The 24,862-nt window shown below is 42.7% G+C and overlaps 1 protein-coding gene across 5 annotated transcripts in view; it reads right to left on the bottom strand.

Annotated features, from left to right (window-relative positions):
- Positions 1 to 24,862, bottom strand: part of TTC7B (tetratricopeptide repeat domain 7B) — a 109,799-nt gene that overhangs the window by 7,587 nt on the left and 77,350 nt on the right. For 2 of the 5 annotated variants that reach the window (XM_053376963.1, XM_053376973.1), the window contains 3 exons: positions 22,515 to 22,682; positions 15,729 to 15,869; positions 9,298 to 9,500 (listed from right to left, as the gene is read on the bottom strand). In XM_053376963.1, the coding sequence (XP_053232938.1) occupies positions 9,298 to 9,500; positions 15,729 to 15,869; positions 22,515 to 22,682 (512 nt within the window). Of the gene's footprint in view, positions 1 to 9,297; positions 9,501 to 15,728; positions 15,870 to 19,876; positions 19,951 to 22,514; positions 22,683 to 24,862 lie in introns of those variants that run through there. The other 3 variants (XM_053376982.1, XM_053376993.1, XM_053377000.1) reach the window with 2 other exon arrangements.

Below are 24,862 nucleotides of genomic sequence, written 5' to 3'. Positions count from 1 at the left end.
ATGGATCTCTGGCTGCTTAGGAAGTAAAAGGAGACTATGTAAGCTTCAATAGTACAGTAATATGTCTTATATAATTGATTAAATGTATCCAAAAAATCTATTTTCAAGTCAAGGTTTCTATGTTTTTTGATGTCCTTTCATATGAAAAACACATTATTTGACAGACCAAGATAACACCAGTCTTGAAAGACCTACACTGGCTCCCAGTATGTTTCCGAGAACAATTCAAAGTATTGGTGCTGACCTTTAAAGCCCTAAACGGCCTCGGTCCAGTATACCTGAAGGAGCGTCTCCACCCCCATTGTTCTGTCCGGACACTGAGGTCCAGCTCCGAGGGCCTTCTGGCGGTTCCCTCCCTGTGAGAAGAGAAGTTACAGGGAGCCAGGCAGAGGGCCTTCTCAGTAGTGGCACCCACCCTGTGGAACACTCTCCCACCAGATGTCAAAGGAAAATACAACTACTAGACTTTTAGAAGACATCTGAAGGCGGCCCTGTTTAGGGAAACTTTTAATATCTAAGGACTATTGTATTTTAATATTTTGTTGGAACCCGCCGAGAGTGGCTGGGGAAACCCAGACAGATGGGCGGATTATAAATAAGAAATTATTATTATTATTATTATTATTATTATTATTATTATTAACATTATCACCATCATCATCATCCTTCTACAAGTACCGTATTTTTCGCCCTATAGGACGCACTTTTCCCCCTCCAAAAATGAAGGGGAAATGTGTGTGCGTCCTATGGGGCGAATGCAGGCTTTCGCTGAAGCCTGGAGAGCGAGAGGGGTCGGTGCGCACCGACCCCTCTTGCTCTCCAGGCTTCAGGAGAGCCCCACCGCCAGCCCCACAAGCTCGGGGGACAGCAGGAGGCGCAGCGCGCCTTTCCTGCTGTCCCCCGACTTGGTTAGAAGGCTGGCGGGGGGGGGGGAGAAGCCTGCTCCTCCCCATCGCCAGCCCCGCAAACTCGGGGGACAGCGGGAGGCACAGCGCGCCTTTCCTGCTGTCCCCCGACTTGGTTAGAAGGCTGGCGGGGGGGAGAAGCCTGCTCCTGCCCATCGCCAGCCCCGCAAATTCGGGGGACAGCGGGAGGCGCAGCGCGCCTTTCCCGCTGTCCCCTGACTTGGTTAGAAGGCTGGCGGAGGGCTTTCCCCTCCTCCAGCCCCGCAAGCTGCCAGAGCAATGCCAAAGCTGCACGCAGCTTCAGCATCACTCTGGGTCCCGTTCTGGGGGCTGGGGGAGAGGGAAGCCCCTCCTCCAGCGCCGCAAGCTCCCAGAGCGATGCCAAAGCTGCATGCAGCTTCGGCACGGCTCTGGGTCCCGTTCTGGGGGCTGGGGGAAGCCCGAGCTTCCCTCGCCCCAGCCCCGCGCCTGGGGGGGAAAAATAATTTTTTCCCTTTATTTCACCCCCCAAAATCTAGGTGCGTCCTATGGGCCGGTGCGTCCTATAGGGCGAAAAATACGGTACTTTTCTGGTTTCAATAATGAAAATGCATAGAGGCTATTCAGAAGCCACACACAATCTACCTTGTTATTGTTATCCTATATCCAACTTCAGTGTACAAAGAGCATCACAAGCACTCTCAGGTGAGCTAGGCTGAGCAACTTTGCCCAGGGTCACCCCAGGGAACTTAGTGGGCACATAGGAATAATGAATCCATATCTCTCACATGCTACCCACCTGCACCAAAACTTCCCCTCTCTTCCAATAATTGTGCTTTCTGCCATTCTGAACAGACATTTTGCCAAGATTTTCACTGCTAAGATTCTTTGTACAGCAGCTAAATAACTGCAAAGATTTCCAAGAAATGAGTTACACATAAATGTGAGTGATGCGAGGAGGCACTTTCTTTCTTTTCCATGCATTTTTGTATTTTGGGTCAAGATAATTACACATGGGCACCAACTGTCAGCTCAACTGACAGGTACTTCCCCTATTTCTTCTTCTACTGCTTAAAAAGAAGAAGCCAAGCTGAATGATGCTTTCAAAAAGTTAATATTTCAAAGTATTAGTTTGTGCTAATGGTTCAGCTTCAAGGCCATCATGCTTTCACAACCACAAAACCTAAAATACTACTTTTAAAAAAATGAAAGTTGGTACTCCAAATCCAAAGATGACCCAGTGGGAGAAGTCACAGCCTGGGAAACGAAAATGAATGAACTTGAGATGTTTAGGTCTGAAGAATGGGAAAGTATCTGAAGGCAGCCCTGTTTAGGGAAGTTTTTAATGGCTGATGTTTCATTGTGTTTTTAATATTCTGTTGGGAGCCACCCCGAGTGGCTGGGGAAACCCAGCCAGATGGGTGGGGTATAAATTATAATAATTACTGCTGCTGCTGCTACTACTACTACTATTACTACTACTACTACTACCAGAAGGTAGAACAGCTGGATGTCAGCCTAGAGAGAATATTTTGAATAATTTTTTTGTATGTAACTGACAGATGGAAATTGGAAGTTCCTTCCTTCCTTCCTTCCTTCCTTCCTTCCTTCCTTCCTTCCCTCCCTCTTCTATTCCTCTCTTCTCAGAGTGAGAGACTCCTTGGGAGAGAGCTCCACAAACTGGATGCCACAACAACAAAGACTGTAAGAAATAAGAAGGGAACATCTAGTCCAGGATTCTGTTCTCACAGTGGCCAATCAGATGCGTATGGGGAACCTGCAAGAAGTACCTGGCTGCGACAGAGCTTTCCCTACTTGCGATCTTTAGCAATGGGCATGGGCATAGCCAAGGAGGGGCAGCTGCCCCCCCAATCAATAAAAACCAATAAAAATACATAGCAAACTTGAGGTTCTGCCCCCTCAACAAAAGGCCTGCTCCCGCCAACAAAAATCCTGGCTCCACCCATGGCGATGGGTATTCAGGGGCACACTGCCTCAGACAGCGGAAACCACTGACAGCCATCATGGCCAGCGGCCTTCTCCCCTCTTACCACTTGCCTCACCTCAGATGGCAGGAGGAGAAGCAAGAGCGACTCCCTTGAAAAGTCAAGCCCTGGGTAAAGAATATATACTTGGGGTTCTCACTCCATTATTAACTAGCTACATGTAAAACACATTTTTATCCAAAGCAAAAGTGTAAAGAAATGTGCGCACAGCTCCTGGGCTTCCTGTGCATGATGCTTTCTAGCATCTCCCAAAGAGGACTGCATGATGCTTAAGCTTTTAGCTCCCTTGTAACGCTAACAGGGCCTTTTGTCTCTGCGCTCTTTCAAGGTTGGTGGTTTGCTAATGGTCTGCTTTGCTCCCCTTTTAAAACCTGACCATTAAGTGCTATAAAAGACCCTTTCTTCCAGGTCAAATGCTTTATGCGAGGAAATGTGGCTTTGGGGCATGGAAGCTTCCTTTTAGCATGCCGAATCCTTGTCAGCGTAACTTCTCCATCCAATTTCCTAAGCAAAAGCCCCAAACAATGCCACAGAGCTATATTCCCAAAGACAATGTCAGGGTCTCAATATGTATAATCCGGATGCTTCCCTAAAAGCCTTGCTTTTTGAAATAATGCCACAATATAAACTATGGGTAAGCAGAAGATAGGGCATGGGGATCCAGCCAAACGCACTCAGAATCCCTCTTCAGACCTTCTTGCTCAACACAGGGGAAAAGCGGGTGGAGAGGTGGAAGCAGATCATGGAAGACCGAAGTCAAAATATTGCAGTGTGCAGTGCTCCTGTTCAGTGTTCCTTCCAGGCAGCCATCCTGGAGCACCCTAGGATGCTCCACCGAAATCTCCCCTCTCGGTTTTCCACCCCTAGACACTACTCTGCATTCTGTGGCCATTGAGTATGCTCAATCCTTACTGGTTTATTTTGGTCTGAAGATTTTTCATACTTCAAAATGCTAGGGCTTCCCAGGATGTGCTGATACCTGCCAGTTTGGCTACATAAGGATCCACACTTGGAGAACAAGTTCATTATTACACATGGAATTATTTATTGGCCAAGTTTTTCTTTTAGACAGCTTAATTGATAATCGCTAAGCACTAAAAATCTAAAACTAACGAGAAGCAAAGAGCCAGAATCACTCACCCAAGGGGCACTCCTAGAGAGGAAGGTCTTTGGGAACCTTCTGACATTCACCAGGGAACTTGCCTGGTTAAACAGGTTTAACCAAGAGGAGCCACCATTGAAAAGGCCCTGTTTCTTCTCCCCACTCCTTTTATTTAAACAGGACCAAGTGTCCAGATAAAGGCCTTAACATTTGACAAAGTGAGTAAACACGATAACTATTCTGCTGCATTCTGGTGTAGCGGCTCAGTGCAAGGAAAACAGCATGCTGGATTTAAGTATAGCATCTCACAAGGCTATGCAAATATTACAACTGTAGAACTAAACAGTGACAAAGATCAGAGAGAGAAAAAAGATATAGGCAAGCAGCAAAGAAAATTACTACTTTCATTGAATTGCCTGCAGCTCACCCAGTCCTTAAGGATCATGGGGGGTAACGGAATATAATTTAATCACATTCAACGTCACATCTTCATGGCCAATTTTGCAGCAAAACTGATAATCAGTTCTTAATTAATGTTATAACATTAAATTGTTTTAAGAAGCCTTGAATAGGAGAGCCACTCACCAAATTAAAAGGTAATACAGTGTATTATCTGACTGAGCAGACACTATAAACACATTATCAAGCTTCCTTATATATATTTTTTTAAGATGCACGTTCTTCTTCTAAAACCAACAACCCATGCTATACTTAGTCAAAATGAAGTTACCATCAGTTAATATTCAGGAAACAGCACTGCTACTGAGCATTAGTCATGATTTAATTGGCTAGCTGATTAATCAGTTGATTTACTAAAATTCTTAGTTGGATCATTTCAGTTTCTATACATGATCTATACATGATCTATACATGATCATTTCAGTTTCTATACATGATCTATACATGATCTATACATGATCATTTCAGTTTCTATACATGATCTATACATGATCCAACTAAGAATTTTAGTAAATCAACTGATTAATCAGCCAGCCAATTAAATCATGACTAATAATTATGTCTGGTTCAGAAATCATGGAACACCAGTTAAATTGGCCTATATACTAGGCAAATATTGATACTGATACATTACCAAAAAAATTGGCAAGCTGATACAAAATTAGTATGTTGCTGTACCAGTAGGCTGAAATGCAGACATTCAGGATCTCCTTGAATTCTGTGAAATAGGCTATGTTTCTTGCATCCTCAAGAATTCTCTGCCCATCCTTTTAAGGCAAAACTATATGTCAGGCTAAAGGTGTTATTAATAACTACATGAAGTCTTTAAAGCAATTTAATAGCAGTTTCACCAGGACAGCAGTGTGCATGGAGAATTTAAGTGTTCATTCCCAAGCTGTGATCTCAATGAGTGCTCCCCCTGGCTATGAGTCTTAGGAAAAAGTTTGAAGTAGTTACTAAGTACACTTTTAGCATCCTGTGTCATTTGTCCTAGTAAATCGGGGGGGGGGCGCTACACCTTGTACATCATTATTATTTTAAATGATGAGCTTGGCTTGACCCTCACGACAGAACACTGTTCTGTGATACGCACAATTTGACAAAACATTAAATAAAACACGCTATATAACTCTTTTTAAGAATGCACCTTGTTAGGCCAGTGAAGTTCAACACTAGCACTTTAACCAGATACAAGATGAGCAAATCGCAATGACATCATAAGTTTGGATAGAAACAATCTACTTAGTTCAATGCAATTAGATACACAAGTCGTTGCCACAGCTCTAGCTTGAACACTGCCATTAATTTATATTTTCCAAATCATAGAAGTGCTTCTGTTTAACTGATAAGCAATGGAAAAGAGTATCTTTTCCAACGCTAACACACAAAGGAGACAATAAAATGGAAAGCTCACATAAACCTGCCACCTGCCATTTCATCTTCAAAGGACCCCTATAAAAACTGTTTCATTACGAGACGGAAACTTTGTTTCAGTACCATTTTCCAGTAGATTTTTAAAAAATAAATACTTAATGGAATTATCCATTCTGCCAACAGAAAGAAGAATATCAAACAAGATATTCTGACCACTGGCCACTCTCTTGCTCCTCTATGCTGTTCCGGGTTTCCTCCTGACCCCCTTGAGCCAATATCGGGAAAGGCGGGCTCACTATGTATGCATAGATGCTCAGCTGGAGCACCAAGGAATCGCAACATAAAAAAATATACTGTAATTAAATGTTTTTCTTCTGGAGAAATGGGCTCTTCGAGCAGAATCTAACTCAAGTTAGCATAATAATGGAGCAGAACTGGGTGAGTTTGTTCAGACTTAAGTAAATGCCGGTTCACACAACAAGGCGGCGTACAGCAATGTATACAATAAAATATAATCCACCATAAAAGCAGTACAAAATTACTGATAAAAGTGAATTCTTACAAAAGTCCTAGCAGAGACACAAATAATACCAGCATCCACCCAAAGAAAACTTAGCTATAGGAAACTAGAAACACAGTCAAAAAATCCTCTCTTCAAAATTTTGGGAAGTGTGTACATAAACCTTATGCCACTGATCTCTTACTCGTTCTGTTATTACTATGAAGACTTGTTATTCCCATTTTACAGACGCTAGCCCTTAGCAAATGCAAACTGTGACTGCTCACTTGCATATATTAAGTAAACACTTGACACTGAAAACGCGTACGTTTTTCGGGCAGCGTAGGACCCAGCCTGCTATAATTGGCAGGGGCCCAAAATGTAAAGGGGGAAAACATAAAGGGGAAAAAAGGCAAAAGGACATGGGGAGGGTGGGGAAGAGGGCCACACTCTTGTCTAAATCTTGGAAATTTGTGTAACGTTTGTTATGGAAAGGGGGGGAGGAGGCTTCTCCCCAGAATTAAGGGAAGTTATCCTAGCCCATTTTCTGTCAGCTGAGGACAAGAGCCTCTATGGCGTTCAGAGGAGTCTTTACTGGAAATATAATAGAAACTGCTTCTTTCAAGTTGAATTCAAGTGGGCAAGGCAGGGGATTTTAATGTATGGCTTTTATTTTAACATAAGTGTGCTGCTTTCTGTCCACCGCCCACGTGCTTTACAAGGTACCTTTTAGCACTTGCCAATGTGCTTAATTATCTCGAACAGCCGGAGAACCAAAAAAGAAAAGAAAAAGAAACCTTCCCCTGTTCTGTGTTCCATTTTTCGGGATGCAGGGAGGAAAAGCCTCTCTGAATAATTCATAGGGGCCTAGGCAGAAACAAGCTCCTACTTTTGAATAAAAACGTTGGGTACAAGGAAGGGATTATAACTTTTCCACTGAGATCTATTTGCAGCAGAGGTACTTTGAACAGCTATGTTAAAATGGGACAGTGGGGTTTTGTTTTTTGGGTTTTTTTGCACAGCAAAGCTACACTGAAAAGGCTACTCTGCAATACAATTCTAATGGAACAGATCAAAGATACCATTCCTGCTGGCCGAAAGGAGATTCCCAAACTTGGGCCTATAACTTCTGTACCACTATGAACCGTTCGCTAATGCCAAACTAGACATGGCATTCTTTAGTCCCTCCTGGCTGGTTTTAACAAATAAGACAAATAAAACAAGACACACACCCCCTCCAATAGACTTGGACTGTGTTGTTGTGGAATGAGGCAGAGAGAGCATGAATACCTTGCCATCCTGGGGTGCCTTCTCCTAAGTTATTACATTTATTTCTTTGTATCACTGGTGGTTGGGGTCCCCCCCAGTTTTGAAAGATTAGCATTCTAGCCGCCTTGGAAAATAATATCAAAAGTCTTGCTGCCCCCCCTTTTAAATAAGACAGTCTTCCAAAAGATCTATATTGTAGGACATCCCGTATTGTTGGAAACATATTTGCATTGGGTGTCTTATATCTTTGTCTTGAATTGTATATTATATATTGGGATGTTGTGTGATTTTTGGCACCATCCACATGTTTGAAACTATATAAGGTATCACATTTATTAGTGAGAAAATGTAGAGGAAAACCAAGGGAATTTCACTGTTGTGCCCAAATATTTCAGACTCCCCTTCCTCTGTTAATAAATGTGAAACACACACACAGCATTTAGAAAGAAAACTTATTACAAAACTTGCAACCACTTGAAGAACTGAAAAAGAAATTTGAAATCAATACTAATTTCCATCCACATGAAGCAGAAGACATGAATAGGAAAGAGGTAAAAATATTGAGTTAAGTTGTACGAAAATCAGATGCAGCGAAATGCCTTATGCAGCAGTTAAATGCCTTATAAGTAATTCATACTGTGAACAAAATCAAAATGAGCATGTCAGCAGGTCCAGTGTTGTACTGCAATCTGGGAGAACAATCAAAGCTACGCTAACATCGGTGCAGAACCTACAGCCCACAGCCTAATTAGGCTCACCAAGGCAGGCATGGTGGTTTGGGCTTAGTCAAGCCACACCCACCCAGGGCCACGCAGAGCAGGGAAAGCTGAGTACATTTGCCTGGGTCTCAGAGGGCTAAGCTGACAGGGGCACCTGGGACTTGCTGCTTTTTTGTTTGAGTTTATAACTTCATTCTAACAAGACTCCTGCCCGGGCCTCACACAAGCGCTGCATGGGCCTGCACCCACCTGCCCAAAATCTGGCAGCATATATATGGACATGAGCTTTTGTGCAGATACAACACATGGCTGGCCCAAATGTGGCTTGTGGAGGTTGCTAACCAGCTGATAGGTGTCACCTGCAGAACCCTGCGCTTAGTGTTGCATGGGACTTTTGGCGCTTGCAGAGAGCTGTGTTCCTGTTGGGTTTTCTAAGCACGGAGCAAAAATGGATGACTTGACATAAGGTGATTGAAAGGGAGACACCCACCTCTCCTGGCTGTCTCACCTCGCCTCTCCTGGGTTCCCCGGCTGGCCCTGGGAAAGGCCCCTCTGTGCAAAAGGCCACCACTGACAACTGTAAGTTGTGCGAGTCAAACTAGCAACCCCAAGAGAAGTCCCCCCTCTACTAGCTAAATGCGGCTGATGCTGCAACTGTGCTGTGCATGGGTGGGGGGCTGCCAAGGAGCAGCACTGGAAGTGGTTTGTTCCTTGTTTATTATTTTTACCAATGTGGTTCTGTCCTCTCTTTCTCTTCTTCCACCGCAGATAGCCTCACAACAGTTTTGAGACCAATGCCCTAAGGCCCCACATTAACTGAACTTACGGAACATCATTGCAGACTGCTCAACAAATTTCTAATTATCCAACTGTTTGTATAATTGGGGCGCAATAATAATATTAATCACAAAGCACTTGACATATGCAAAGCCTTTTCCAGTGTTCAAGCACTTTGCGTGCATTCTGTGGTATAAACAGGACTTACCAATCTCTGCATACTTTTAACATGCGTTGGGCTAATAGATAAGGCCTCTTCATACCAGCGTTTGGCTTCATCAATATTTCCCCGAAGTTCTGCCACTTGACCTCTCATGTACAGAACGTTGTGAGACATTGGAAAGAGGTTAGCAGCTTCCTGAGTACATGCTGTGGCTTCTGCAGGCTTTCCAATTCCTATGTATACTTCAGCTGTGAGGAGGAAGGAGAGAGACGAATGAGTGGTCCTCCCTAATTAATATTCTCTCCATTGATAGTTATGGCTAAGTTCCCCAAGGAAACTACCTCAAGCAAAGATTTTCTCTCTCAATTACCGTATTTTTCGCTCTATAACACGCACCCAACCATAACACGCACATAGTTTTTAGAGGAGGAAAATCCATAGGCATGCCACCCGTAGGCATTCCCTCCATAAAACACACAGACATTTCCCCTTACTTTCTAGGAGGAAAAAAGTGAGTGTTATGGTGCAAAAAATACGGTATATATATTCCGATCTTCATTAATTCTCTTGAGATGCCAGCTTTTGTGAATCCAAGGGTACAAAGGGTAGGGTGGGAAAGGAACAAAGGGAAACTTGGGCTTAGCTCTGATGTGGGACAATCATGAGGTTACACGGGTTGTTTCAGGGCTTTTTCTCAGCTGGAACTCGCTAGAAATCAGTTCTAGCACTGATTTCTAGCCATTAGAAGAGAACAAGGGAGGCGTTCATGGTGAGTTCCAGCACCTCTTTTTCTAGAAAAATAGTGCTGGGTTGTTTCCATATGAAAGAAAACAACCTTCAAACCTCTCCCATCTCTATCCACGCTATTTCTATCTCTATGAGTGTCCCCACCCCCATCATTCAGCCTGGACACTGAGGTCCAGCTCCAAGGGCCTTCTGCCGATTCCCTCACTGCGAGGTTACAGGGAACCAGGAAGAGGGGCTTCTTGGTAGTGGCGCCCGCCCTGTGGAACGCCCTCCCATCAGATGTCAAGAAATAAACAACTACCTGATTTTTAGAAGACATCTGAATAATAATAATAATAATAATAATAATAATAATAATAATAGTAATATCTTTATTGTCATTGCCCCCTCTCGGGGACAACGAAATTACTTGACTGCTCCATAAAAACACTAATTAAAACAATACAGTATAGTACAGCAAGGAAGATTAGATGACTTTCAAAGTCCAGGCTTCCCATTCAGGGCCGAGATCGCTCTGGAGAAGAAGCTGTTCTTAAGACGGCTCGTTCTTGTCTTCATCATCCTGTATCTCCGTCCCGACGGCAGGAGCTCGAAGAGACAGTGACCAGGATGCGATGGATCTTTTACTATGTTCAGTGCCTTCCTATGGCACCTTGTGGCATAAATCTGCTCTAAGGTGGGAAGTGGGCAGCCAACAATGCTCTCTGCTGCCTTAACAACTCTGCACAACCCCATCCTGTCCTGGGTAGTACAGCTTCCGTACCACACACATAAGCCATAAGTGAGCAACCCAGTTGAGGGAGGTTTTTAATGTTTGATGTTTTATCGTGTTTTTAATATTCTGTTGGGAGCCGCCCACAGTGACTGGGGAAACCCAGCCATAAATAATAAACTATTATGTTATTATTACGATCCTTGAACATATTTTTTTAAAAAAACAACAACATGGCCCCGGAACAGGAGAATTCAGACAACATGCACTAAGGATAACATGAACTTTGAGACCCTTTAAAAACACAATGGGTGGGATTCAACTAAACTGTCATGTGTGCTCAACAAGGTCCAGTCACACAATTTGACTCCCCCCCCAAAAAATATTCCCCTATATCAGCTCCAGGTTGGGGCAAAGAATCAGGCAACTAGTTCCATATACTCAGGGGAAAGTTGCACTTTTATTTCTAAGAGAGCAACCCCTCTCTCTACTATAGCAACCGCTTTTGAAACCGAGGGACAGTTTCATAAACTGTTAGCAATATGGGATGGGGAAGTGTTCAAAGGCGGGGGTGGGGAATCTGAGGAGCACATGCAAGCCTTTGGGGATTCTTAAAGTAGCTGTCTGGATCCCAGCCCAGTAAGTAAAGATTATTTTAACCAAAGGTGTGAAGGCATATATTAGCACTTCGATCTGCTGGGAACCAGCAGAGGAAGAATAAAGGAAAATCTGAAAAGTTTGATGAACCCCTTCCAATAATTGCATAAAAACATCAAGGACCTCATAAAAGCATTTGGTAATTTTAAAGCCAACGTTTAAGTAAATTGCAGCCCAGGCTACAGAGCAAAATGCCTTATGATTAGGCTCAGACGGGCACTCAAGTATGTCTCTCAATGAGTTATTAATGATGAGGGACTGCATGCAATTTGTTTCCATTGACACTTTCAGGCATTTTCTCTCCCTCTCTCAAATTTTGCCTGATATCATTCATACTGCTCTGAGCTACCTCAATTTTCACAGAAGCAGTAAAGATGCTGATTTATAAATTCCCTATATATCTCCCCTTTCCTGCTCACTTGTACTTTAATAACCAAACAACATCTACATGCACACACACAATTGTGTTTCCCCCTACCCATTGCTGTAAAATAATGTGGCTGATATATAAAAAACTGCTTCCATACGAAGGTTTTTAAATAAGTGCTATTTACTATCATCAGCATGATAGAAATAAGTGAAAAAGTGACAGCCGGGATCCCAAGGGCCATTCATGATGTACCACAGGGACATTTACTTAACGTACTTTCCACTGTAGTAACAGTGCCTTACAACAAAACAAAACAACACCATACTGTACTTGTCAGGCCTATCCTTCTGATGACAAACCACCTCTTACTTTCTCTCCCACCCGCCCACCAACCCCAAATATTATGGGACCATCCAAGGTGGCGCTGCATACAATGCAAAAAGTGGGGTTCTGGTATTAAAGTTGGAACCCCTTCTGATCAAAGTGTGGAAGAGAGGGAGAAAGACAATTTAACTCAACGGCATCACCCTGGTTCTATTCAGGTGAAACTCAAACCAGGGCTGAGGAACATCTAGCTGCCCAGGTATGCCAAAAAAGCTTGGGAATAGGAGGGTTCAAAAGAGTAGCCAGGCTTAAAAAGGTAAAGGGACCCCTGACTGTTAGGTCCAGTGACGGACAACTCTGGGGTTGCGGCCCTCATCTCACTTTACTGGCCGAGGGAGCTGGCGTACGGCTTCTGGGTCACGTGGCCAGCATGACTAAGTCGCTTCTGGCGAACCAGAGCAGCACAGGGAAACACTATTTACCTTCCCGCCGGAGCGGTACCTATTTATCTACAGTGGTACCTCAGGTTAAGAACTTAATTCGTTCTGGAGGTCTGTTCTTAACCTGAAACTGTTCTTAACTTGAAGCACCACTTTAGTTAATGGGGCCTCCTGCTGTCACTGCGCCGCCGCTGCATGATTTATGTTCTCATCCTGAAGTAAAGTTCTTAACCCGAGGTAATATTTCTGGGTTAGCAGAGTCTGTAACCTGAAGCGTATTTAACCTGAAGCATATGTAACCCGAGGTACCACTGTACTTGCACTTCATGCTTTTGAACTGCTAGGTGGGCAGGAGCAGGGACTGAACAACAGGGATTCAAACCGCCGACCTTCTGATCAGTGACCTTCTGATCAGCAAGCCCTAGGCTCTGTGGTTTAGACCACAGCGCCACCCACACCCCTTGTAGCCAGGCTTAAACAAGGCCAATTATGCAATTCCAACTCAAACAGATGGGAGGCAGAGTCTGTATGAGTCACAGAGTAACTCAGGACTGACTTGGGACATATTAGGTCTTGTCTGGATGCCATGCTTTGGAATTTCACGCAATGGGGAGCTGGTCTAGTCCCACTGCAGATGGAATTATTCCGGCAGGCCTTTGACTCATAATGTAGTCTAGGCCGCTGCAAAATAGGTGCCATTTTACTGGTGTATTTTATCTTCCTTGTTTAATGTTTTCACTTTGCATATTATTGTGCTTTATTTTATTTGCATTTCATTGCTTTTGGCCACCTTGAGCACCATTTGAAACATGTCAACCAACCAAAGTACTTCATTTAAAGGCCACTGTCTCAGGCTTGAAATAAGCCTCAAGGCTTTCTGAGGCTTACAGAAAAATGAAAAATAAAAAATGTATTTGAAGGACTGTTGTTCCAAAAGAAAAGCTCCCCAAACACACAAGCATGCGTGTGCTACTATGACATCACATTTTTCTTCTCAGAACTATTGGGCATACCCAACAACCTCCACTAGTTGGAAGAAGTCAGCACAGAAAAGGTATTAGACAAGTTTGGTCTTACAGAGGACTGAAGAACAAAACAAAAAAGTGAAACTTAAGCTGCCGTAAGACTCTTGTGACTTTTTGGTTGGTTCTAACAAAGGTATTGCTCAACTATGGATTTAGGAGTTACCTTTGTTTTTTTTAAAAAACCTAAACACAATCATTCTAATTCAAGGGGGAACAAACAGAATTTGGAATATTTAAATATGGGAAATGTGTAAATAATACACCTCCCACATTACTGCTCCAATTAAAAAGGAGCTTTCAAGTTGGAAAGTAGGGTGGAAGACCCAAACACGTATCATACACATTGTGACTGTTTTGCACTATGTCTGGAATTAGTAGGTAAGCATCTAATTTATTTGGCCTGATAAAACATAATTAACAACAAGATGTTTTACAACATAACAAAGTTTAAACAAATCAAACTGTTATGTAACTCAGTACCATAAATTGCTCCCATTTATCTGTCCCTTTTATATAGCATAAAAAGTCACACCATACACCTTTATATTTCCAACCTCAAGGCTCAGTTCAGATCTGAGGTCAAGTACATTCTTTTCTTCCCTGCAGCATTCTTCCTCTCTTTATTTATCGTTTTAGGAAGCAGACAAAGGCTTCTGTCCTAACCTTACGTACCTGGGAGCACGCCCCACTGAACTCAGTGTGATTCGTTTCTGATTAATATACATAGGATGACAATATACAGTTGCAAACCTATATGCCCTTACTGGGAAACTGGTAGCTGAGATTCCCTATTCTTGTTTTTATCATCCTGCTACTCCCACTACTAAATATTTTGGAACGGTATTTGTCTGCCTGTCTGTTTTCTATGCATTTTGGACACTTCTTAATGAAATTTTTGCATGATGGTTTCTGAGATCAAGGAGCAGGTATGGACATCATTGGGTGCCATTTTCAATCAAGATGGCAGACCGAACTTTGCAATACGGCACTGAGTTTTTGCTTTCTCAGCATTCTGGAGCAACGCTGGGTACAAGGCTGCAAGTTTCTCATCTTTGTATCCTACTAATGCACTCAGGACGGTGTACATGCCCTGCCCCACCCCACCCCACCCCTCAGAACAACCTTATGATGAAGATTAGCGCAAGATGGGTTCCATGAATGAGTGAGTAACCAGCATTCTAGTTTCTGTATTTGCAGACAACATCTCATTTGGGAAAATAATCTGTGGATCTGATTCCTCTAACTTGCTGTCTAAGACAATACAGCGCAGTTAACAGATACATCATATGGGTCTTCAGCTGATTTGTTTTGGGGAAAAGTGATTTTACTTCTAACCTGTATTTCAAAAACAGCATCGTTTCTTGAAATAGGTACATTATAGTCTCTGATAATAGCTTGCCACCTCATTTGTGGGTCAAACTGCCTTAAACGTTACTCCATAACTCTGTAATGTCGATATCTCAATATACCTCACGTATCTGAGCTTTAACACCAGAAGGTTCAGTCAACCTCTTTTACTCTATTAAAGCACATTTACATGAGTTTGTTATTGACACCTCAAGTCAGAAGAGCATGAGGCTCTTAATTTCAGGGACTTGGGTTCGAGCCCCACGTTAGGCAAGAAGATTCCTTCATTGCAGGAGGTTGGACTAGATGACCCTTGTGGTCCCTTCCAACTCTACAATGTTATTATTCTACATAAAAAATGTATTTCAGATTCTCCACCCCCCTCCCGAAATTAGTTTTAGCTTGCTATTATCTTTTGCAGTCTGAAAAGCATACAATTGCAGATGGCATTTTATCTTTTTTGCCTGAAATTCATGGTTTGAGCTGCCCAGATTAAAGTTCACCAAAACAACGTCACTCTTAATTTTCAATGAGGCACTTTAAATTTCCATGACTTAACACAACCCGAGCAGCGGATGGGAAGGGGGAGGCGGGGGTGGGGTGGGGAACTCAACCTCCTGACAAGGTTGTTAAATACTAAATGCCATCCTCCCCTAGACTACTGTTTCATAAATTAAGCATACCATGTTCTTGTCTTGAAATGTAACGAAATGCCACATTCCGAATAAGTGTCCTTAAAAGCTGTGCTTTTAGCTGACATACAATAAAAACATTCTGCCCCGCTGAAGGCAATGACTACAGATTCCTGTAGCTAATGAGCAGGAAAAAAGAAAGCAGCAGCTGTGCCCTATTACCTGCATGAAGCCAGATTTGAGCCAGAGTCATCCAAGGATGCAGAGGACCTTGCTTCGGAGCACTGCTCTGCAAAGACGAGGCAACTTCAGACAGTGCCTGCTCCACTCTAGAGGCTGCTATCGACGTCGCATGGATCGAACCTGCGGAAATAATAGACACAGCTTGCATCAGTAGACAGAAAGAGAAAGCCTGGGCTTCAGCTGCTTGCTGTTCTGCTTTTTAACTCTCTGCATGTAAAGGTGTTGCGAAACCTTAAAACATCTACGTTTGCCAGGCTCCCCCTTCCCCGATTATAAGGATGTTAGTGTTAGTGAACCTGCATTAAAAGCCTATGACATTACTAGCGGAAATGACAGATGAGATTGGAGCAGCCACTCGTGAAACACAAAGCTTTCGACAACCGACAGCAGGTATACAAGTTCCACGCACACACATACAAGCTGTAAGACTCAAAGAGGTTTGGGGATGATGCTTGTATGATGTAACTCTTACTACTTACCCTTCACTGCTAGTTATCACTGAACACCCCACCTCCCTGGAGGGGTAATTAGAATACTATTTTAAGGATAATAATAGAGAGACTAAAATAAGCGAAGAAATGCAGAATGATCTCAACATTTCCCTGAACAGAAACCAATTAAGCTGCAAAGACTATAAAGTTCACTTAATCACCAATATTAGCAGCTGGGGAAGTGAACAGAATGAGCACTTCGTCCAAAATGGAGTTGATAAATCTAAGGGGGGAGGGGGGAATCTAACCAACAGATTATTCTTTTCCTTGATATTTTTCTATATGTTACGGTTTATTGCTGTTAGCCAATTTCTATTTGATATGCATGTACAAATAAACAAGTGGCTCCTGCCATAATACTAGGTATCTTCACATATCAGTTCTGCTGTAGTTCCTAAACATGTGGGACACTCACTGCAGCTCTCTAACGTGGTACCAATCAAACATGATGTTCCAAGACTTAAATGCACACTTGACAAAAGCGGAGGTCACCGAAGAATATAAACGAAGACTGAAGCATCAGAAATGTTTGCAAGGAGAAGCAGAGAGACGAATGCCTTCTTTGTCAAGCTACAAATAAACTGGCACACTCATCTAATCACCTTCTAATATTTCCTTGATGGCAATTTTGGAACAGAGCTGCTAAAATGTACCCCGAATAATGTCAGGTGTTTACATTGTAACTTCTTGTTCACACATAAAGTTATCGGCGTCTTAAGTCTGGCAAGAGCTCCTGGGGCTTTAAGACTTGTGTGACAAGCAGAACTTAATCGACTGAAACTTTCCCTGGCATGCAGAAAGGGTAAATGTCATCTGCTGAACTGCTTGCCCCACAGAAGCTCCAAAAGGAACAGCTTTAAAAGAGAACTAGACAAATCAATGCAGGAGAAGGCTGTCGTTAGATCTCAAGCCACAATGGCTACGTTCTGCCTCCGTTGTTAAGAGTCTGTACAGTCGTACCTTGGTTCTCGAACTTAATCCGTTCCAGGAGTCTGTTCGACTCCCAAAACGGTTTGAAAACCAAGGTGCGGCTTCCGGTTGGCTGCAGGAGCTTCCTGCACTCAATTGGAAGCTGTGGAAGCTTCCAAAAAACGTTCGCAAACCGGAACACTCACTTCTGGGTTTGCGGTGTTCGGGAGCCAAAATGTGCAAGTACCAAGGCGTTCAAGAACCAAGGTACGACTGTATGCCTCTGAATACCAATTGCTGGAAATTCCAGGTGGGGAGATTGCACTTGAATCTTGCTTATGGGCTTCCCATGGGCATCTGATTGGCCACAGTGAGAACAGGATGCTGCAGCAAATGGGCCTTTGGTGTGATCCAAGAGAGCTCTTTTATTTTCTTATGACTGGAAATGCCATGGGCACCATGAATTCAAGATATTGCATTCTCATTATTGAAAAGGGGACTGCTATGAGAGGACATTCATACGTTTTGGCACATATAAATGTGGTGAAGACTAACCAGGTCTTCCCCCCAAACCAGCTTTGATACCTGATTTAGTACATATATTATCCCTGGCATCTAGGATTATGGCCCCTATAAAGCAGCATTCAAGTCAAGTGAGCCCCAACTGCAGCGAACCAACATCACCCTGATATGGGCTTAGCACCTCAGTGAAAATGAGGCCTATGTGGGAGATGGTAGGGATAAGGCAAACATCTAATCTCCATACACACATCTATCACAACAACTGTTCCAATACCTCCCATTTATGTTTTTCTAGTCAATCGCCAACTGGAGATTTTCTGCTATCAACTATGGCTTGCTTGTTTAACTAGAACACCCTTTTCATGGTCAGGGCTTAACTCTCTGAAAATAGCAAAAATCCAATATTCAGCTGTGGCTTCAGCCACCAAATTTGCTGCCTCGCTTCTTATTACGCTGCATAGCTATTTGTGTACCACTTCACCCTATACCCGCTCCAGGAGTCATTATAAACTTAACGAAAGTAACTGAGCTACGATTTCATTCACTGGGATGAACCAGTGCTTTGTTTAAACGGCTTAATTTTATAGTGCTTTATTTCAACAAGGGACACCTGCCACTATTTGAACCATCGACAAAGGAAGCCTGTCATTGTGACAAGATGATTATTAAATTTCCCAGCATTTCTTGCTAGTGTTTACTTTGAGAAGGCCTTTTGTTTCTGAACAGCTGATAAATTGGCTGACTCCAGCACAAGGGGGGGGGGGAACAAACCAAAAGAAGACAATTCTGTATTGCTTTTCTACTTGAACGTTTATGGGATGGGGGGGAATCCCCTTCTTAATATGATGAGCATGTTGCTACTTCCCCTGTGTTTATCTTTAGGATTGCCAAGTGAATGATGAAATGGTAAATACTTGACATAATGCAAATCCTTCAGAGGCTCACCCCTCTCCTTGCTGCAAAATGGAAAGTTGCTTTTCAATCAAATTTCATGAGAACAATGTCTTAATTAAAGGAAAGGAAATGAGCAAAATCATGCAAGGTAAAAACACAACCCGATTTCACATGCACACACAAAAAAAGCAGGTGCCAGAGCATGTAAGAGTGCCAAACTGTGATACATGCAGAGATCTGTATGCCGGTGCGAGTAAAACTCTCTCTAGATGAAGAGACGGTACATTCTGTAGGACCAAATAAAACACGTATGTGTACGTCTAATCTAGGGGTAGCCAAGTTTGTGCCCTTCAGATGCTTGGACTACAAAGCCCATTAGACCAGTCAGCATCATCAATGGTCTGGGCTGATGGGTGTTATAGTCCACAATATCTGTAGGTAATACCGCACTGGCTGTCCCTGGGCTAATCCCACAAGACGGTGGGCGATACCCAATGATAGTCATACTAAGAGTAAGAACCTTGACATCAATGGTGTCCACTGATTTCAATGGATCTAGTCTGAGTATGATGAACATTGTATATCACCCTTTATTAGCAACTGCAATAACTCATCCCCCACCTCCAATATGTTAAAAGGCTTCTCAACGTTTTCCAAAATGGATGGTGTACATCAACAAAGAGGAGCCTGGGGCTTCCATCAACAAACAAAACTTTCTTTGTTCCATAGGGTTGGTACATGAAACAAGTATCATGAGCTTTTTGCTAATTGATCGTACACTGCCATCAATATCATTTAGAATGGTGCCAAGACCACATAAATGGCTAATAAATAACAATACAGTATTAGGCGTAAGAATGCCAACAACGTATCCTAAATAAATTTTTAAAAAGGGCTTTTTTTTTAAAGAATAGGTTAACCTTGCTTTATTTTCTTTTAAAATCTTTTTATTACAAGTTCCACCCCTTATTCCTTCCAGAGACTAGAAAATGAACTAACTGATCTGGAGAAATCATAAATATGGTGGATTACGGACTTATCCAATGGATTTTATAAAGTCAGCCCCTGCTCCCAAGAACCTTTATTTGCAGCCCTCCAGAAATTAATACTGCCTCTTTAATAACAGAACTCTAGTCCTAGCTGAGGGCATTCAGATCTCACAGGATTGCAGCCTCAGGGGTGACTTGAATGGCTAAGGAGCAGCAGCCTCGCTTTGCACAATGTCAAACCTCCATGACGAATGGACACACATTTACATTCTGTGGTGGAGGGAAGGTGTTATTACTAAGCCTTTAGAAGTTTAAAAATAGACCTGTATAGTAAATACTACTTACAAACTGAAAAAAGGGAGAAAAAACCATGAAAGTAAGCATCTGGAGGGTTGCCTTTAAACAACAGATCAAACCACAAATTAAAATCATGAAGGATAACAGCTATAAAACAGAACTGCACAAAAAAAGCAAAATACACTTCTGATAACCTTCAAACTGTAAGCTCGTTTTCTTGTTTTTCCAAAGGACAGTGAGCATTTCGAAATAAGAAGTTTAAAATCATGATGAATTTCAGGTAAGAATTTGGAGAAAGTTCTTGTTAAATAAATCCCTTTCATGTCATGTTAACAATCAAACTGAATATAGAAAAACAACAGAGTATACATATTGAGAGCAAGAAAGCTACAGAGGGTTTGGACCAATTCTATCCATATGGATTCAATGGGGGAATGAAAGTGCATAAACAACTGCTCTGAGGTCAAATAATTGAGGCTCCTACAAAACTGTCACATAACTATATTCCCCCTCCCATAAGATATTGCAGCTCTCGCTGGAGGTAGAAAAATCACAGCCAGCTTTTGTGCTTTCATTTCTGCAGCATCTCATGACTGGTCCTCCATCCCTATGGAAAGCTAAATAAGTTCGCGGCTTCAACAACAACAATTTAATGCTACGTGGGCTATGCTCTGTAGAGGCTCTGTTTAGAAAAGGATATTGTCTATCACACTTCCCCAGCTGTTAGCTAGCATCTAAAGTAATAACCAGTCCTGAATTTTTAAAGCGTTTTTTCGGGGGGGGGGGGAATAAATCCCCAAAAGTTCCTATCAGCACCCGTAAGTGCAGACAGCACGTGATTCCAACCACTGCAAAATGAATTCTGACACAGATCCATCAGAGACCAGTAGACAAAGACCAAATTACAAACTACACCTCACAGCAATTTTCTGGGCAGCACCATTTCAGACAGCAAAGACATTTTTTCGTATGCTCCCTCATGAAGAAACCCCACCTTACTTCAGGTAGTAAACTAACACACCAAAACAGAAACGTTTAGCACAGCATCCTTTCAGATGCACTACTTGACTGCCTGGCCTGCAGCCCAAAGTAGCAGAGCCCAGAATTGTATCACCTTAGCTATGGCCTCACTTTCTGTAAGGCGCAGTAGGGCTCTGAGGGAGGGGTGATCTTTTTTTTAATGTCCCATTGAAGAACCAGGATCACAGAAAAGCCACGACAAAACAAGTGGGAGCAGAATTAACATCAATATGAAAGCACAAGTGCTATCCTTTCAAACAGCATCTTGAATAGGATCCAACCACATGGTGACCTGATTAATTTGCACTCCTTTGCTACTTATTTTCCAGCACCTGTCATCTAATTCTGTGCCAGAGACAACGATTTACTCACTCTACTCCTACGAAACGAACAGATTAAGCCAATTTACGATAGCCAAAAAAAAACAAAAAACCCAACAACCACCACAGTGCAAAAGAAACCTTTCCTGTCTTGAAGCTAGCGTCTAGGAATGAAAATTGTTGCCAATTATATTTAATTCTGTCAAATAAAGGTCCTAGCATTTCAAAATTGCATGGATGAGAACAAAATCCAGTAAAAAATAAAAAATGTTGCACCTATAGTACAAAAGGAGAAGTAGGAGCTGAGTTCCTACCACTCAAGAATCCGTATAGTACAGTGGTCCCTCAGGTTAAGTACTTAATTCGTTCCGGAGGTCCGTTCTTAACCTGAAACTGTTCTTAACCTGAAGTACCACTTTAGCTAATGGGGCCTCCTGCTACTGCCACGCCGCCGGAGCATGATTTCTGTTCTCATCCTGAAGCAAAGTTCTTAACCTGAGGTAATATTTCTGGATTAGTGGAGTCTGTAACCTGAAGCGAATGTAACCTGAAGTGTATGTAACCCGAGGTACCACTGTACTGACAAATTTGGGCGCATACTTATAATACTAACAGCGTGTTTTCCGAGTGCTCCATCACACATGATGTGGAGGCACAGGCATGTAGACCAAGAGTTGCCATGCCCTAAGAGGGGCCAGGTTTTCTCCAGCTTGAGGCTTCAGATCCAGAGCTGTGAGGTAAGTTGGGGAGTTAAAAAGGCAACCCCATCGCTTCTTCTTTCTTCTCCTGGCTCACAGCCAAGACATGGAAATCTTCCACATCCTGGTACACCCCCAGCGTTAATCCTCGCTCCACAGCACTGCATCGACAATGGGTACCAATCCTTGTGCAACAGACTCTTGGAACAGCTGTGCCACTGACCCATCGCAATATTGCTAAAATGCCTTATGGCAGCACTTAGTCGGTGCTCTCAGGGAGGCAATGGAGCCCCCTGGTGGTCCCTCGATGTAACATTTCATGAGCCTTCCAAGGGTATTGGAGTGAGGAGACTGATTTAAGAGCATGCCCACTTGAAACCATCACTGCTTACTTGAAGAAACATGGAGTATTGCAGCCTAAAACTCTGACAGTTTCAAATGCCTAATGATTTTTTTAAAAATAATATTCATCATCATATAATCCAAACAGGTAGATTGCACTAATACCGATTACCTTGATGTTCAACAACATTTACGGGCAATGGATGCTTAGCAGTTATGGAGATTATCAGAAGCACAAACAGAGCAAACTAGCACGCCTATCAGAAAGAGGAAATCAGTTTACAGAGTGGCGCTTCGCAGGGCCCAGGAACGAGGTCACAGTATGGATTGGTTGCATAGGGCCAGACAAAGGTATCGGATTTGGGATGAGGGTGAGGAGATTGAGGAGACATAAACAGGTGGAGAGGAGATTCTGTTCTTGAGAGAGGTGAAGATGTGGAGGAATCAGAAGCTAAAAAGTGAAAGAGAAAAATATAAAGAAAATGCCAGGAATAGGTTTTGAATGGATTAATGGATGCCATGAAAAGAAAAGAATAATCCTAATAATGTATAGCTCATTTAACCACCGCTAAAAAGGAAGCAACAGTTTACCACACAAAATATATTTTCCTACAAGCACTGCAAAAAGGTCACTTTCCTTGCATGAAAAAGAAATTTTTAAAATGTTTACTGAGATTTAGCAAAACCAGTTTCAATCAAGTCAAGTTATTTTGGAAAGGAAAACTGATATAATGGAAACATTTGTAAGGCAAGCTATTTGGCACGTCCAATAGGAATACAGATGGCAAAAATTATTTTCTGAAACGGGGGTAGCCAAGGTGGTGTCTTGCAGATGCTTCGGACTCCAACTCCCATCAGCCCCACCTAGTGTGGCAATGCTCAGGGATGACTGGTGTCATAGTCCAACATTTGCAGAGCACCATGTTGCCCACTGTGTCCTAAAACCTGAGTGCCTGAAGCTGCCAAATGCTTGTCCAAGTTAGAAATAAAACACCAACTGTCTAGGTAAGTGATTCTGAACTTCATTTAAAAAATAAATAAATCCTTGAACGACAGGAGACAGAAGGTCCGCTTCATCACCCTGTTCCATGAAAGGACGGCAGTCCTGGTGTCATTTCACTGGCAAAGCATCCTGGTCCATGTGCTCAGGTGCGACTCGAGAATTTGTTGCTCACACCCTCCCTTGACAATATTGAAGGCAATGTGTGTATTTATTTTTATTAAATCCAGTTCTTTCTCCCGAGAATTTACAGAGGCATATAAAGGATTATCCCCTTTTATGTAAATAAGCCAGGAAAGGCCTTGAAATAAAGAGTCGCTTCAAAGTAACTCCCCAAATCCTCCCTATAATTCAAATTCTGTAGTGGAACTAGACTCCCTCTTGCTCTAGATGAGCCATTTTGCTTGAAAAGGCGGTGGGAAAACTTGTCAGAGCTGGTAGAAAATGAGTGGGTGGAGACAGCCTGGGTATGCTGGGCTGTGCACCACTGAAAACAGCTCTGCCGGATAACATTTTGTAGATTGAAGTCACAGGTGATTGTTTTAAAGAAGAGATCTATGAAACAACTGGTAAATTGTCTATCAGCTCTGATCTAGTTACAAACTCTCATACTTCACTTTTTTCTTTTTTTCTTTTGGCTCTTCGGTAAAACAATGAATGAAGCAGCAGGAGAAGTGGCTATTTTGCAGTTCATGCATGGATGGAGCAAGCCGTCAAGGATCAACTTTTACATTTGAACCTCCGTTTTGGGAGGTCCCTGAAGCCTCAGTGAAGACCGGAAGCAAAGTGCTTAAAGAATGGCTAGCTTGCTAAAACAAGCACAAGCAGGAGTTTGTTCCAGGTGGGCAGCTGGCCAGAGCCACTATCAAAGCAGCCTTTGACACATGAGCATAGGTAGGTTGAAAACAAATCAAACTTAATCTTCAGTTCTGTCCTAAAACCAGATTAGCAGCCCATAGTCAAAAAAAAAAAAAAAGTCAGAATAAGGCCCATCGATGCTTGTAGTTTAAACTTGCCTCTAAACTATGATCTGGCTTTGTTGTACCTAGATCCAGAAAAGTACTTCTGACTCTGAAAATAAGTGAGGGGCATGGTTATAAGGTGGGTGGGAGGAATCTGGACCAGTTTAAAAGATTGCAAAGAAAAAAGTGAAGGCCATGCTAACTTTTAACGCATGGTCTACTATCCTCTGGCCTGGGGGAACATAGAAATTTACCTTACACAGAGTCAGACTACTGGTCCATCTAGTGCAGTATTGTCTCTACACTAACTGGCTGCAGTTCTTCATCATTTCAGATAGGGTTATCTTCCACTCCTACCTCTAAATGCCAGATAAGGATATGTTTGCTCACAGCAAATTCAGAGCCCACCCTCTCCCCTTGGGGAGGGGCTGTAACTCTGTTGTATGCTGAAGGTCCAGTTCTGACCAGTCCCTGTAGCTCTTTCATCTTATACTGTGCAATTCCTCCCTCTACCAACCCTGCCATTCTCCCAGTCCCAGCTTCCAAACTTGCCTGAATTTGGACATTGGACATCGAATAGGGGGGAATGTGCAAAGGTCCATAACTGAACGTGAAATCATTGCTTTAATATCACAGAGGTCCAGAGCGGCAAGAGATGGGCCCAGCTAG

The sequence above is a fragment of the Podarcis raffonei genome, chromosome 1, assembly GCF_027172205.1.
Source record: "Podarcis raffonei isolate rPodRaf1 chromosome 1, rPodRaf1.pri, whole genome shotgun sequence".
NCBI classification, from domain to species: domain Eukaryota; kingdom Metazoa; phylum Chordata; class Lepidosauria; order Squamata; family Lacertidae; genus Podarcis; species Podarcis raffonei.
Note: the sequence above shows the minus strand (reverse complement) of the source record. Positions and strands in the feature narration are given on the sequence as shown.